General features: G+C 53.9%; 1 protein-coding gene and 1 pseudogene across 3 annotated transcripts; one reads left to right on the plus strand and one right to left on the minus strand.

The window, feature by feature from the left end:
• Positions 1 to 1,281: 1,281 nt before the first annotated feature.
• On the minus strand, positions 1,282 to 15,226 carry ADIPOR1 (adiponectin receptor 1). Of its 3 annotated transcripts, none has more exons than XM_037070551.1 (8): positions 15,103 to 15,226; positions 8,365 to 8,597; positions 7,025 to 7,141; positions 6,354 to 6,525; positions 5,532 to 5,718; positions 4,448 to 4,635; positions 3,157 to 3,350; positions 2,499 to 2,627 (listed from the first exon to the last, which is right to left on the minus strand). In XM_037070551.1, the coding sequence occupies exons 2-8, from the start codon at positions 8,503 to 8,505 to the stop codon at positions 2,499 to 2,501; spliced, it is 1,128 nt and encodes a 375-aa protein (XP_036926446.1). In that variant the 5' UTR covers positions 8,506 to 8,597; positions 15,103 to 15,226. The 3 variants fall into 3 exon arrangements, with proteins under 3 accessions (XP_036926448.1, XP_036926446.1, XP_036926447.1); XM_037070552.1 differs by lacking the exon at positions 15,103 to 15,226 and adding an exon at positions 14,216 to 14,235; XM_037070553.1 differs by lacking the exon at positions 15,103 to 15,226 and having other exon boundaries at positions 1,282 to 2,627; positions 8,365 to 8,505.
• On the plus strand, positions 12,977 to 13,826 carry LOC119003924 (glucose-6-phosphatase 3-like; annotated as a pseudogene).
• Positions 15,227 to 15,592: the final 366 nt, after the last annotated feature.

Raw genomic sequence — 15,592 nt, forward strand, 5'->3', positions numbered from 1 at the left:
TTTGGCACATGCTCTCTGAGGAGCTACGTGTGCAACAGTTTCTTTGGATATTACCCATTTGCCATAATTTAAGAGTTTTATCAGTGTTCCTAAAGTTCTATTTTTTAACTGGAATTGGATGCTTTCTAGGTGGCGATGTTAGGCAGGAAAGGGGTACACTCAGAGTCTCAGCTTTGCCCCTTTCATCCCAGCCCATCCTTTATTCCTTCTCCCAAACTGCCTAGTAGGGCCTCACCACCTGCCCTGGCGCTCCACGCTTCCTCGTGTAGGAAGGAGACGGGTCGGAACAGGCAGGACCGAGTGGCCACCAATGCGGTGCTGGCAGCACTAGGCAGGGAGGATGCTGACCAGAGCGCACACCCTTCCCAAAGGACACAGCGGCCATCAACTGCCCACTGCAGGCCACACAGCGTGTCTGAACGATTGTGGCTTCTGCTATCAGCTCAAGTCTTTTTCAAAAATTAAAATAGTTTTTTATTAAATATATTCATTACACATATGCAAGAGAAATGACCACAACTTAAGGAACACCCAGATCCCTGCCACCTTAGTCAGAAAGAATGTAAGCTACAGTTCTGAGATGCCTGTATATCCCTCGCCTCCCTCTCTTGTTTCTAGGGGTAACCATTTTTTCAGGATTAATATTTCCTTTTTAAATGCTTACCATATTTGTGTCCTTTAGCTATCATTAGTTTTGCAAATTTCTGAACTTTACATAAATGTAACCAGACCCTTATGTCCTGTAAGTTGCTTGTCACTGTCATTAACTTTCCCTGCTTAATAGTGTTTCGTTATATGAAGCCAAGAGTTACTTTCCCACCCAACAGTCTGGACATGGGCTTGAGCACAGTGTGTTGCTACCGCCTCTGGCTGCAATGAACTTTCTGACACAAGCTAAGTTCCTCAAGGGCAGTGGTGTTCCAAGTGTGGGTTGTGAGCTGTGAATGAATTCTGAAACAAACTAGTGGGTCAGAACCGGCGTTTGTAAAAACGAAGTAACTTGGGGTGCATTTCAGACGCACCTTGTGAGGTGTCTGATGGTGTTTGGAAGCTGCACCCTGTGTGTGCGTTGTCCGCACACAACACAAACCGGCCCCACCACCACCCTTCCCGGTCTCTGCTCCACGTCTGCACAGCGTTCAGGATTTCTGATGTGTGCTGATCTGGTAGTGAACTGGCTTATCACTTTGGTTCCAATTTACATTTCCCCGACTACCACTTGAGATTGAGAATTGTCCTGTTTGTTGGCCTAGTTGGATTGTTTTTCTTGGATTGTTGGACTAAAGGATCATTTAGTCCTCCAGCTGTACAAACCCCACCTGGAAGGAGCCCATCTTTGTCACTCACGAAGACCGGCCTGCATTAGCTCAGAGGTGCCTGCTGGGGTGGTGGGGCCGTCGCCCCGGGCCCAGGACAGTGGCAAAGGCACAGAAAAGCAGGGAATAACCTCCTCCTGATGAGACACCCTCAGCAAGGCCGTCCTCAGAGAACGGAACCCTAGAGTGACAGGGAGCAGACCCTTCATATTCGAAGGGATGTGTCCCAACACCGTTGAGAATCTAGTCATTGTTAAATGATACTTTAGCACAGCAATTTCCCTAGTAAAATTCTGTGCATTAGGCAGAGAAAAACAGGGCTGTGTGGAGGAGCTGATGCTAGGAATTAAATGGGGCCCCTTCCTTGGTTCACATCTGCCAACCTGCCAATGCCTGTGACTGTGACTCCGATTTGTGCCTCAGCAGAACCTGAGATGACTTTCCCAGTTTTAACCCTTTGGAGTTACATGCAAATAGCTTGGACCACCTGTGTTCAATCTTGAATGCTAATTGTCTTCTGTACTTCCTTTTATTATCATCATAGTCTTTGCATCAAGATACATAGCAATGATAGCAGATTTCTTTTTAAAGCTTAGTATTAAATATTAAATATCTTTCCCCATTTTAATTTTACATTACTCTGCCAAGAAAAAAAATGAAAACTCAACTTATCTGAAGCCTGGACACACCCCCCCACGATCAGCCGGGCTATACCCAAGCTGGTGACTGTCCCTGCTGTCAGCGGGTCTAGGCCCCAGAAAGACGGGACCAGCGCACCATCGTTTCTGAAAAGTGTGCTACAAAATAGGTGGCCTGTTCTAGGCCAGGTTATAAAGTAAGGACAGGGTAAGGGGGACGTTGTCTTCCTGAAACAGGATTTCCCAAGAGTCCCAGTCCGTCACTTCTCCCCCAAGTGGCTGGAGGAGGGCAAACTCTCAACAGGAGCTCCAGTGCTCTGTGCGAGGGGACCGGCCGAGCAGACACCCCCTTCCTCAGTGAGGGGCCGGGAAGGTGAGGCCCCCACCCCGGGGGATCTAGGGAGTGGGCTGAAGCCTGGCTGGCACTGAATTCGCTAAGAGGTTTCTTCTAGAAACAGACAACTCTTGGACGCCTCTTCTCACTTCAGTGAGAAAGTTATTTTTAAAAGCACTTGGGAAGTTCCCCTCTGGCCCCAGGGGAGGCTCAGAGGAGGGAGTCATCGGTGCAGCCGCCCTCCAGGCCGTAGCGGAACTCCTGGAGGTTGGAGACCCCATAGAAGTGGATGAAGGCTGCTGCCACCACCAGGACGTGGAAAATCTGATGGGACTGGAACTGTGGGGACAAGAGGCAACTCTCAGCAGGGAACAGAAACAAGGGGAGAGAGCTCTCGCCTTGTCCTCTTTGTCCTTGAAATTTCATTACCGTGAAAGTGCTACCTTTGTAGTAGAAAACTTTCTAAAAGTCATGTCAGAAATACACCAAGATGTGCCCTGGCTGGTGTGGCTCAGTGGGTTGAGCAGAGGCCTGTGAAGCAAAAGGTCACCAGTTCGATTCCCAGTCAGGGCACATGCCTGGGTTGTGGGCCAGGTTCCCAGGGGGATACACGTGGGAAGCAACCACACATTGCTGTTTCTCTCCCACTCCTTCTCCTTCCCCCGTCTCTAAAAGTAAGTAAAAAAACATAAAAAAAGATTCCAGTCTTAAAAAAAAAACACACCAAAATGTTCTAGTCAATTACCATTGCCAACTGCCCCACCCCCCCCAACAGCATACAGGCCCCGTTGCTCTCAATGCCTTCGGCTCAGGCTTTCCACTGGGTGCCACTCCCTGACCATGGGGCCGCCAGCAGCGTGCTCCTTACCCAGATGTCGAACTTCCCAGGAAAGAAGCGCTCGGGAATCCGAGCGGCATAGAGCCCGGCTCCGGTGATGTACATCACGGCCATGAGGAAGAACCAGCCCATCTGGCCCACGGTGGTGGCCTTGACGAAGCCCTCGGCGATTGTGAAGTGCATGGTGGGCACAACGCCGCTCAAGCCAAGGCCCAGGAATACCCCTGCATGGAGCAGACACAAGGCTGTCAGAAGCAGGGACGCGGCCGCCACGCGGAATGTCCCAGTGGGACCACTGCCCCACTCTAGAACGCAGACGTCCATGGCAATAGCATCCGCTCAAGAAATGTGGTCACACAACAGAGAACAGCCCGCAGGAATTGCTCCAACAACCAGGATGGGAAGGGAGCTGAGAAAGGGCTCACACAGACACCACCCTCTAAGCAGCACCAGAGCCAGTGCCTCCCAGTCTCGTTTGCTGAGAAGCCTGGGCAAAAAGGACAGGCCCAAACCCGCTGATGGCTGACTTGGGAACAGATGTCAAAGCTTCAGGTGGCCTCGAGGCAGAGGGGAGTGGACAGGTTTCCCAGGAAGAACATAAAGACCCATAACCTGGGACTCTGACCTACCGAGCAGGGAGGGACACCAGGGTAGAAGCTGTCGAGGCTGTGTGGGTAGACAAGTCAGAGGATGGAAGAACAGACACCTGTCTCCCCACCACTGCACCGCACACAGCTGGATGGCAGACACCCTGGCGACCGCACCACACCTGGCATGGGGGCGATGCTTAGTGCGTATTTCATTCCTTTACCTGAAGGTTGTAACACGCCAGATCCTAAGCAACCTAAACAGGTCACTGGTGTGGTGCTGCAAGTTATAAAGCTTAAAACAAGGGTCTGGATGCGACAACCCAAAGATGCCCGTGCTGTAGCTATGGCACTCATGGTGACGAGTGTCCAAGCTCACACCAAGCCTCCAGGTCCTTCAGGAATCAGCTCAGGTGGCTCCAGTCCAGCCCTGGCCCGAGTGCCTAGGACTCGGGCCATTGAGAAGACTGTGCTACGTGCGTCTTGCAACTTTCTCGAACCGAAGATGACAGCAGCTTGCTGACAGCCTCAGTCGTTACATGCCCCACGGGCATGCTACTAAATCAGTATAACTGAGGGGGCAATGCGTTTTAAAACTCCGCACTGGTCTGAGAGTTCCAGACAGAACCAGGGCTTGAGTGGGGTCCTCAAACTGCAAACCTCAGGGCCCAAACTCGAGCCTGTTAGGGTCAAGGTCCAAACACCCGTGAGGCTTACCTGGTCGTCCTACCCACCTGCTCTTGTCTGCCGGTGTTTAGGAGTGGCAAACCGGTCCCACTGGGCCACAATGATGGCGGAAATGCCCAGGACACAGACGATGGAGAGGTAGATGAGCCGCGGCTGTGGGGAGCAGTAGAAGGAGTAATAGAGCCAGGGGACAAAGCTCCCCATGATCAGTAGGGCGATCCCTGAATAATCCAGTCTGGAAAAGAGCCGCGAAGGTTGAAACGCGTCAGCGGGAGGAATGAAGAGGTCCTTTCCATTTCCACCTGCACCTACATCTGACCACCCTCATCCCTTGTCTATAGCCCGGATCCAAGCCCCACAAGATCAAGCACTTCTCTTCGCAGTGGCAAAGTTTCTAAAAGCCCCGATCACAGAGCCTTGTCTCTCCCTCAGTTGGGAAAAGTCATGTCCCCCAGTGGGCCCTTCCACTCAGGAGCTCCAGCACAACCCAGCTGGTTCCCAGCTCACGTTCAGGAAGGGCTCTGAAGATCCCCGGAACTCACAGGCTGAGTCCTAAAGGCAAAACCCTTACACTGGGTGGGACTAGTCTGAAGGGGCACTGTTCTGTTTCAGTTGACCATTAAGTGATGAAAACAGCAACACCACTGCCTTCAACACCAACAATGAACATGAGGGGATGAGGACCCCGGGACTGTGGGAGGCACCAGACGGCGGACGGCAGACACCTGGGGCTTCCAGCAGCATGTGGGCAGCAAAGATAAGCTCCGTGGCTTCAGGCAGGAGCTCAGCAGAACACGGCACAGACCAGGCCACCACGCCCTGCCTAGCTGCGTCACTCGGCCTCGGAGAGGAGCCCACTGCACCCACATTTTACACAGGTAGTGCGTGCAGGTGGGAGATGTATCCCACAGCTGGGCTGCAGCTGTGGAGGAGGCTGCGTGGGCCATTTCACGAAGGACTTAAGAGAAGGGCCTGCTCACGCTACTACACCCACAGCACAGAAGGCCTGTGCTCTGGCACGGCAGGGTGTCTGCAGGGTCCCTGGGGTGCCAGGACCCAGTCGGCACTTGGATCACAGGACGCAGCCACGAGGCTGGGACTGTCCCCACTGACGAAGGGTCTCTCACTCACTTGGAAAAAGTCCGGGAGACTTTCTCTGAGTGACAGTAGACGGTGTGGAAGAGCCAGGAGAAGCTGAGGCAGAGCACGGCGCCCAAGAAGAACATCCCGAAGACCACTTTCTCCTGCAGGGGGGCCATGAAGTACATGTTTGGCCTGAGCATGGTCAAGATCCCCAGAAAGAGAAACAGCACGAAACCTGGAGGAGGAAGAAGGGGACATGTGTGTTTCGACAGGTGATGGTGTTAAATTAGGACTAAAATGACAGGTTTAACTGTGAGAACTGCAGCCCAGAGCTTCAGGAGAAAGTGGCACCAGTCACACAAACCCAGACAGAAAGGTCACTGTGAAAAGCACTGCTGTTCTGGCTGGTGGGCGCAGTGGATTGCGCGCCGGCCTGGGGTTGCTGAGTGCGATTCCCAGCCAGGGCACAGGCCTGGGTTGCAGGCTGGGTCCCCAGCAGGGGATGCGTGAAAAGCAACCTGTACACAGAGGTTTCTCCCCCTCTTTCCCTTTCTCATAAACAAACAAAATCTTAAGAAAACAAACCACTGGCATTTAGCTGTGACCATGGGAACTCACAAAAAGGAAGGATGCCTCCACGCTGGGCAGTTCTTCCAGGGATCACAAGGATACCCAGTTCCACTTTCTTCTCCCGTTTCCAGTCCCCTCCCACAGTCACCTTCACGGTCAATGACCAGGAGCCAACCAAGCTCACTGGCAATTTTGAGGTGCAATGCCAGCTTTCAATCGGTCAGAACAACTTGGTTCCTCTTCCTTCTATGGCACTTAAGGAGGAAGAGAAAAGCATCCCCCCCACCCCAGATCACTCACCGAGCAGATGGGTCCAGATGTTGCCGGTCTCTGTGTGGATGCGGAAGATGCTTCGGAAGCAGGCCCGGAAGGAGGGCATGGGGGGCCTGTGGCCGTGCAGCAGGTAGTCGTTGTCCTTCAGCCAGTCGGGGAGCACATCGTACGGGATGACCCTCCAGCGGCCCTCCCAGACCTGCAACAGTCGGCCCTGAGCACTGTGGGCGGGGCTGCACCAGCCCACTGGTGCGAGGGTGTTTCCGCAGCTGGCGCCCCCCACAGCAGGGTCAGAGCTGTGACCGTCACCAAAGGAGGTCACCGAGGATCTTGCCCACTGGTTTTGCAGATAGCAGAATATTCTTTCTGTTCATCACCACTTAGCTCACACATCTCACTAAACAAGCTACAGCCTGTCACGGACACGCATTTTGCGAGCCCATTAAGGAGCCCATGTGACTACACCACATTGAAAGACTGTCATGACCACCAAAGGGAGCCACATATTTTGAACAATGCCTAACACACCCGGCAGTAAAAATCCGCCAGCCTTTCCCTGGATTTACTACATCTTAAGCAAAAACAAACTCCACACGCAGAGTTAAAGGTCTTCAACCCAACACAGGCCTGCCAGCTGGGACCCCCAGCCAGGCCACTGTCCCGCCCGCCCCGCCAGGGCAGAAACTCGCAGGCTGCACCTTGTACACGAACTCCTCCATCTTCTCCATTGCATGGTGGGCCTGCAGGGGAAGGGTCAGGACCCGCACCTCCTCCTCCTCCTCCTGGGGTGCAGGGCCTGCTTGCTCTTCCTCAGCCTGCATCCAGAAACAAGCACAAACAACCCTAGCAGTCAGCACCATCCCAGACCAGACACTCCAGGGAAACCGGGCCCAGCCCCTTGTGCCTGGCCTCTCCTCTAAGAGCACAACAGGCAGTCAGCACCCATACTTGTCCAGGGTCACTGACACCGTGTGTGTGTGTTGCAGGGAGAGCTCGACTCGGCACACAGGGAAGGGCTGTGAGAGGCTGGCCAGAGTGGGGAACACAGGGTTAGCACAGCAGCCCCCAAAGCCCTCAGAATCTGAATGCCCTCCCCGCCCCCATCTCTACAACAGTGGTTCTCAACTTCCCCCAACCACCCAGTCACATCCATCTCAGAAACCTGCTGCCTCTGGGCCTGCCCAGGTGAGCGGCACCTTGTAGTCCAGCAGCTCTGCTTCCACAGGAAGCCTGGACACAGTGCACTGGGGGAGCACTTGCCCACTGCAGGGGCTCCCTCCGCCCGAGACTCTGAACCACGGAGGACGGCCCTGAACTTCAGCTCCTCCCCTGAGCTGTCTTCTCTTTCCTGCTGACACTCCCCAGTGGCAAACGTGGTCCCCTCTCTGACTCCACGGCACACACTCCTGCTTGCCTACCCCAGAGCTGCACTCTCTCGTCCTCAGTGACAGAGTCCTTGGTGTTGGTCAGGGTGGCAATGTGACTTGGGCCCAAAGAAAAGGCTGCACAGCCTCCGCTGCAGCTCAACGTGAGTAGGAACCAGTCCTGGTCCCAGGGATGGCCATGGACAGGAATGACAGTGCCACGAGGCACTTCCCCTTCCTCCATCATGGTGGCCGGTACGTGGGCATGACGAGCAACGAGGGAAGGAGGAGCAAGACAGGCACGTGACAGTGGCACGGGCTTGGCCTGGTTCCATGTAGAGTTCTTTCATGGGAGAGACTTCCGTCTGGGCAGGGCACAGAGAGTTCTGTTTGTTACATGAAGCTGAACCGCATCCTAACTGCCTCCTTCACTCATTCAGATGTTTGCTGATTATCTGTGGGGTTTCAGGCCTTGTAGTAAGCACTGGGGCCTCAAAGATGACAGTGGGAAAAAGAGACCCACAGGCGAGAAGGTGCTTATCCTACAGCTCAAGTAGGCTCTGATGAGGCCGCCTGGGGCACTCTGACCCCTCCTGCGGGAGGAAGCCAAAACCCTGAACAACGCAAGTGCAGGGATTCTGATCGAGGGAGTGACTCCTGGGGAGACAACTTACTTTGGTGGGGCTGGCGATTCCCCGTTTGCCCTTCTCTTCTAGCAGGGGTCCCAGTTCCGCCAGCTCCACTGTGTCTGTTTCCCTGGTGCTGGCAGGAGCCCCATTGCCCTGGGCGCCCCCAGGTCCTTTGTGAGAAGACATCTAGCTGGTCCCTCAATACCCCGCAGCTTCAGCCTGGGGAGAGGCTGGTGTCTCGGCCCCGGGAGGCAGAGGTCTTCCTGTGACGGTGGACACTAAAAGCAAACACAAACACGAAGGGCGATGACAATTATTCCTCTTACAGCTCCATCTCCCCGAGTCAAACCTGCATGAGACACTAGCCAATCAACTCATGCCCTGTCTTCAGCTCTAAAGGCTGATTAATTGCTACAATGGAACCTACCCCTTCTCCCCTGTGTCTAATACCACCTTTACTCAGAACCCACTAACTTACAGATCAGCCTCAAAACATAATGCCTGGCTGCTTGCCCTCAAAGCATCAGTGGTTTTCGTACCAAACTGTTACCACAGAAAAACAGCTTTCCACCTGAACCCCCTCCCATAAGCATGGAGCCCGTTTAGTTCAAAGAAACAGCCCATCATTCCCAAAGCTGTTCTGTCCAAGAAAGGTCTGACTTTAAGGTTGTGGGGCAGAAGTATGAAGTCAACGGCCAACTGGTGCTACGGGACCTCTCATGCTTATAAAGGAAGTGCATGCTAGTTGAACTTGGCTGGGTTTATCCACCAGTGCTGACAAGTGTGCCCTGCAAGCAGAGCAGCCCACTGTGGGCTGCGGGCCCAGTGGTCCATCTCTTTGCAAGGCCTACTCATTCTGTTGCAGGGTTAGAGCCCGGGTTCGACACCTGGAGAACAAGCTTCCTCACAGTCTCTGAGTATAACCAGTAAATTACCTGGAAGCAGGAAGCTGCGGACAGGGGGGGCAGCCCCGCCCTTTGCCACACACACACACACACACACACACCCACCAAACAACCAGCTCAGCAAGGGCCTGGACAGCCACCACCAGTCCTAACCTAAGCTCCACTGAAACTAGTTTTCTGGAAACCAGGGACAGGCACACAGAGCCTCCAGGAGAACCAGAGAAACCCAGAACCGGGTGTTCTGGGAGAAGTCTCAAAACCTCCAGGTTCGTCCCACGCTGGATTTCAGGTGGTGTTTTAATCAGGCCTCAGGGAGATGGAAGTAATACTGAAAAGTGCCCCCAAGATTTCCAGTCTTGCAAATAAGTTTTTTTTCCTCCCCAAAATAAAGAAGTTTTTAAAAGAAGCTACTGCTTTTTTAATAAAGCAGTAGCCAGAATATTAGCATTTCCTTGCACTGGCCACCTGAGTCCCCGTGGCTGCAGAGCAACGTGGAGGGCCGGGGACAACTGCACCTGCAGGGAGCTGCAGAGGCTGCAGCTCAGGGGACCCCGGCCTTCGCTGGGGACACAAACCGACCCTGCGCCCCAGGGATGCACCTCCCACAGCTGTTCTCTACACAACATCTTCGCAAACATCTCTGGCGTCTTCTACCAGCTCTCTTTTTTAAAATCCGAGAGTAACCCCACTTTCTTCCCAGGGATGGTAACTGGGCTTACGTAGCAGGTAAGGGCAACACTCAAGGTTCAGAAGTCAGGCTGCACTCCACTCAAGAGCAGAGCTAAAAGCAACAGGCAGATACAGTCAAGGGAGCAAAGGACAGCCCGCTCTGCAGCCGCCTCTGCATGGTGTTGGCTGGGTGAGACGGGGCGCTGGGCCGACTGCCGAGACCAGGAGCCTGGAGGTGCCCAAAAGCCTCAGGAGAGAGGCGGTCCCGAGAGGGGCGCCGGGCAGCCCCGTTCAACAGGCTGACCACAGAACACGCCTCCTCAGAGGAAGTGCTGCCGGATCAGCGGCTTTGCTGAGAGATGATTATGCTGGAGAAAAATGTAAACAACTCTGGGCATTGGGAGAAGTCAGTCAAAAAGGGGAAACACTTTAGCTTAGAACACAGAGGCCAGTGCTTCAGAGGTTGAGGGTCTGGGACCAAACACCACAGAGGCAGCCAACTGATGTACACCCCGGATTCCGGTCAGAGCACACATTTCAAAACGAATGAGTGGGGTAGCACTCCAGCCAACAAGAACATCCCCGGTTACTTTGTTGCTCCTCGCTGAGGGTCGTGCACTTTCCTGTGCTTGTGGGACTTCCCCTTCACTCAACACCTAACACACGTGCTTGGTGCCCACCCCGTGGCAGGTGAAGGCCTGTGCCAGATGCGACAGTGAAGCCGTGAGGTCGCTGTCTTTGAAAGTCGTTACCTCAGAAGGTAGCGTGGCCCACCCACTGGGTTCCGGCATCTTGGGTGCTGTGTAACTGCTCCACCAGAGGCAAGGAGAGTAACGCAGACAGACTTTCGGTTGGGCAGTTAGAGCCAGATGCAGGTCCCACCTTGGTGGTGTTCGCTTGGCCTGAAAAGCTTCTGTACCCTCAAGCTGAGCATCCACTGAGGGTGACCTTGGCCTTTTGGCCATGGTCAAAGACTCCTCTCTTTCCATCCAAGTCACTTTCTAATTCTTCTGATTCCCTCCAGCTTCCCTATCACTGGCTCCCATGCCCCTTTCCTGGCACTGTGTCCTAGACTCAGTGTCACCAAACCTAACACCCTAGTTAGCCAACGCACAAACCGGCTATCAGCTGCACCGCATCACACAAGTCATACTGAGCAAAGTCCATCTCGCACTTTGGTCATCACAGAAACAGGAAAGGGAGAGCGGGATCAGAGGCCAGAAGGAAGAGCAAGCTCTGCTAGGAGTTGAAAACACAATTCCTGGCAGGGCAGGCCGCTCACAAACACTGGGAATTTTTACAAGCGTTTTAGTCTTTATGACATAAAATCTGCACACACCCCTAAGACTGACTCTGGGCACACTCAGGAGAGCCAAATACACCTCAGCCGTCTGTATCCTTATGTATTTCAGAGCAAACACATTCCCCCTCAAACTCACCACACCGAAAAGGGCAAGTTAAAATTGGGCCAAACTCCTCAGAGTGCATTTTTTATGGGATTTCTTCAATCCCAGCTATTACGTCTTTACCACTGAGCTTTCTAACTGGATAAACCTATTTTAGAGAATTGAACTGTGCAGGCAGGGAGGTGTTTGTGCTCCTATAAGTAAGACAATCCTTGGCCAAACCAGGCAAGGACGGATCATTACTCACCAGCCAGCTAGCTGGAGAGTTTATTTCCCTCACAGGTTTTTGAAACATTTATTCTTTGAACCAGTTCCCAAGTTTTCCAGGCTATAGCACACTCCTTCCCTGGAGTCTAGGCACAACAGAAGTCCCAGAAGTTTTTCATCTGGGGTCCCCGGACCCTTGGAAAGTCCATGGGTAGGCTCGATCTACGTCTACCTGACTCACGCCATGTTAAAGCAAGCCTGGCCTAGCAGTGAAGACAGAACACAACTCACCTTCTCCTCCATACAGCTTCTCTTAGAGACAGCAGTCCTCAGCCCTGCTGGCAAAAGCAAGTCCAGGCCAAGGCCTGTGTTTGAAAATTACCAAACTGCAGCAACAGGGCCTCAGCTTGGCTGCTTGATGCTAAGTCGCTGACTTAAGAGTCTGAAGCGGAAAATCAGGAGCGAATGTCCTTTGTAGCTCTTCTCTAGTTAAAGCAGTCCCACCAGAAGTCTTTCTGATTCCAGACTGGTAAGCTTCTCAAATTCCATTAAAAAAAAGTAAATGGTACACAGAAACACGAAGGAGTTTCATGCCACTCCGTTCTTAATACCTGGCTGTCAAGAATACACTATGGAGCTATAGGGTCACTAGTCACAGAACACAGTGAGCACTTCATACCTGTGTCCCAGAGGCACCTACGTAACACAGCAAACAGGTGCATGCCCAGCAGCCAATCACGTAGAAGTGGTTTCTCCAGCGGGCACACTCAGGGACCTTTCAGTTGGAGATAGCTACAGATTTTAGAAACAATCATCACGCCCCCAACACTTCTGAGAACAAAAACAGAACCAACTTTGAGCCTAATGAGAGGCATCAAGTCTGGGGTAGGCGACATTAGGGACCAATGGATGTTAAGACAAAATGTAACATGACTTTAATGAGGATCGGCACCAGAAAAGCCCCATGGTACTTAATCAGCTTCTGGGTTTACAGATGACTGTTCAGATTGCCAGCGTGATCACAGGTAGATGGGACAGAATAATGTGTCAGGAGTGTCCGTCTGGCTTCCTGATACAAGCAGAGACCTCCCAGGGAAACAGAACAAGCTTACTGGTTTGGAAAGAAATACAATTCTTTTGTTTTTGTTCTTTCTTTTCCTTCTTTTTTTTCTTTCCCTTAAACATTTTTTCCTCCCACTTTTCCACAAAGGATTCTCAGGCAGGTGAAATGATGCCAGAGTGAAGAAACTGAGGATGGCTGAAAGCCAAAGTGCATCGAGGGTGGTGCACATCATCCATTAGGGACGCATTAGTGCTGCATCTCGGTACCTAAGACTTTCCTACACGCAGGCGAAATGGTTGATGAATGTTTTCCATCCTTGGGAATCATATAATCTCTTAGCCACAGAGAACAAAATGCTTTCAGATTTTACTCTGCAACTAGGTACAGTGGAGTGGAGGCACTCTAAAATGGACCTTCATAGGAGCTGGTCGCTGGAAGGAAAGGTGGCTACTTGGGCCCACAGCCGCTGGGTGAGGATGATGCCAAGCCTGGCTTACTGCACCTTCCTACTGGCTGTCGGTCTGTCCCAGATCTTCCTCTTAGCACATTTCCCTCACCAGGTGTTGGCTGGCCTGATAACCGGTGCTGTCCTGGGCTGGCTGATGGCCCCCCGGGTGCCCATGGAACGGGAGCTAAGCTTCTACGGGCTAACCTCACTGGCCCTCTTGCTGGGTGCCAGCCTCACCTACTGGACCCTCTTTACATTGGGCCTGGATCTTTCATGGTCCATCCACCTAGCTTCCAAGTGGTGTGAGCGGCCTGAGTGGGTGCACGTGGACAGCCGGCCCTTCGACTCTCTGGGCCGTGATTCGGGGGCCGCCCTGGGTCTGGGCATCGCCCTGCACTCTCCTTGCTATGCCCAAGTCCGGCGAGCGTACATGGGAAAGGGCCAGAAGACAGCCTGCCTTGTGCTGGCCATGGGGCTGCTGGGCCCCCTGGATTGGCTGGGCCCAGCAGATCAACCTTTTCTACATCTTCAATTTCCTCAAATACACCTTCTGGCGATGCCTGGTCCTGGCCCTCGTGCCCTGGGTGGTGCTCACATTCAGTGCCCAAGAAGCCCCACCCATCCGCTCTTCCTGACTTCAGGTGCCTCCTCCAAAGCCACCGCTCCAGGAGGCAACCCCAACCCCTCCCAGCCCCTCAAAAGGCCCGCTTATCTTGAATTTCCCACTTTTCCACGACCTGGCTTAGCCCCAAAGAAGGACCTTCTCCCTCCCAGAAAGGTTGGTCCTCCTCCCTTCCCTTCAAAGTCCCCCAAAAGCAACGCCAGCGGCAAGCCCAGTGGGTTCCTACGACACTGTGCGGGGCTGAGTGGCCTCAGTAAAGCCCTTGAACACTTAAAAAAAAATAAAAAAAAAATAAAATGGACCTTCATAGACAGCACACTTGCTTTGAGGACAGATTTCCCAAGTACCAACCAGTACACGGGGACAGAAGCTACTCCCGGGATAGAGAAACTGAGTGGCTGCTCGGGCCAACTGCTATCTGACACTGCATCTGTTTAGCACACCCGGTCTGCATTCCTCCTACTGGGCGGACGCTCTGAAAACACGGGGAACAGCAGCTGCACCGTCACAGGTGATTCAACCCAACCAAGAGAGCAAAGCAGTGAACTGACCCCACCATTTCGTTCCAGCGCTCACTTGATTTAAGGTGGCAGGTTAAGTCCCTGCTGTTTTCTAGTATGTCTTCTCTCTACCAGGAGAAATACTATGGTTAGTCCAGTCAAGTGCTGTGTGGGAGTCCTACTGCTGCTCCTACACCTGATCCTGTAGGAACTGAAACGTGCCTCATCCGTTTCCCACAGCCTACTAGGCAGGAGAAACTGAGAGAAAGCACGCATCCGTCTCAAACATAAGATGGCACAAATCAGTGTGAGATTTCCAAAGAATGAAATTTCGTTTTCCCCAAAGTAGTTTAGCTTTTGCTCATGTTTCAGCGTTAAGGATTAACTTAAATAAAGGTAAACTGTCCACTGAGCTTCCCTTTTCCAACATCAAGGTGTGGGCACTGTCTTGATCGAGGAACCCTGGAGCCCCCACACCAAAGGCTGGAGTTTCCAGGTGGGGCAGGCGGCCCTGAGACCCTGGCTCGCAACCCCCGCCCACCCCCACCCCCCGCCCCCTACTTGCCGCGGGCGGCGGCCTGGCGACCACGCTTACCTCTGTGCCTGGCCCGTGTCGGGCCAGAGCCTGAATCCAGACTTCTCACCCCCCGCGGGGCTGGGGAGACATACACTCACCAGGAACACTGGTAGCTGGGGGAAGCGGGGGGACTAGTAGCCCATCCGCCCTTAAATGGCATTTGAGGTCTCCTCGGAGGCGGAGGCTGCGCGCAGTGGGAGGGGCCGGAAATGTTTACAAGGCGGACCGCAGAGAACCGGGAGACGCGGCCCGCTCCACATGGAGGAGGGGGCGAGGTCTCGGACCCACCGTACGTCCCCACCACGGGACTGGGACGAGGCGCCCCGGGTCCCGGCGCTCCACCGACCCACACCCACTCACTCGCCGCAGGAGCCCCGGAAACCTACCGCCAGGTGACAGGCTCAACTGGGGGCCGCAGACCCACCGCTACATCCCGCAGCACGGCAGGCGGCCTGCGGCCAGCGGCCCCGATATTGACGCTCTCCGCGCCGGAAGGGGCGCCGACACACGACGTCACCTCCGCGTCCCGACCCCACTCCCGGAGCTCCCGCCCCCTCACACCGGCCAATCGCAGGCCTGCCCCTCCAGGCCACGCCCCTCTCCGACTCCAATTCGGAGCTCCACCTGCACGGCGGCGTGCGGGCCACACCCACAGTCGCAAATGAGGGGCTGGAGGGGGCGGGGGCGTGTCGGGGAAGTGGACTGAGCCTGGGGCCGGCGGCCGAGTCTCACCCCTCGCTCTAGCTCTGTGCGTGGACCTTTCTTCCGCAGCCCATCTCCGACCAGCACCAGCCGTTTAATCTTCGAAAGACTTCGTCCCTCTTCGGCCCTGCCCACAGATATTTACTGAGCCCGCCCATGCGAGGTACCGGGCTT

Source organism: Sturnira hondurensis, unplaced genomic scaffold (genome assembly GCF_014824575.4).
Source record: "Sturnira hondurensis isolate 20B ecotype Veracruz unplaced genomic scaffold, ASM1482457v3 Scaffold0018805, whole genome shotgun sequence".
Taxonomy (NCBI): domain Eukaryota; kingdom Metazoa; phylum Chordata; class Mammalia; order Chiroptera; family Phyllostomidae; genus Sturnira; species Sturnira hondurensis.

What these genes read in the sequence shown, in the direction of transcription:
- ADIPOR1 (XM_037070553.1), bottom strand. Translation starts at nt 8,505, where the DNA reads ATGTCTTCTCACAAAGGACCTGGGGGCGCCCAGGGCAATGGGGCTCCT. An exon ending in GAATCGCCAGCCCCACCAAA is followed by an intron (nt 7,142 to 8,364) that starts GTAAGTTGTCTC and finishes TTCTGGATGCAG; the next exon opens with GCTGAGGAAGAGCAAGCAGG. An exon ending in CTGGGAAGTTCGACATCTGG is followed by an intron (nt 2,628 to 3,156) that starts GTAAGGAGCACG and finishes TTGTCCCCACAG; the next exon opens with TTCCAGTCCCATCAGATTTT.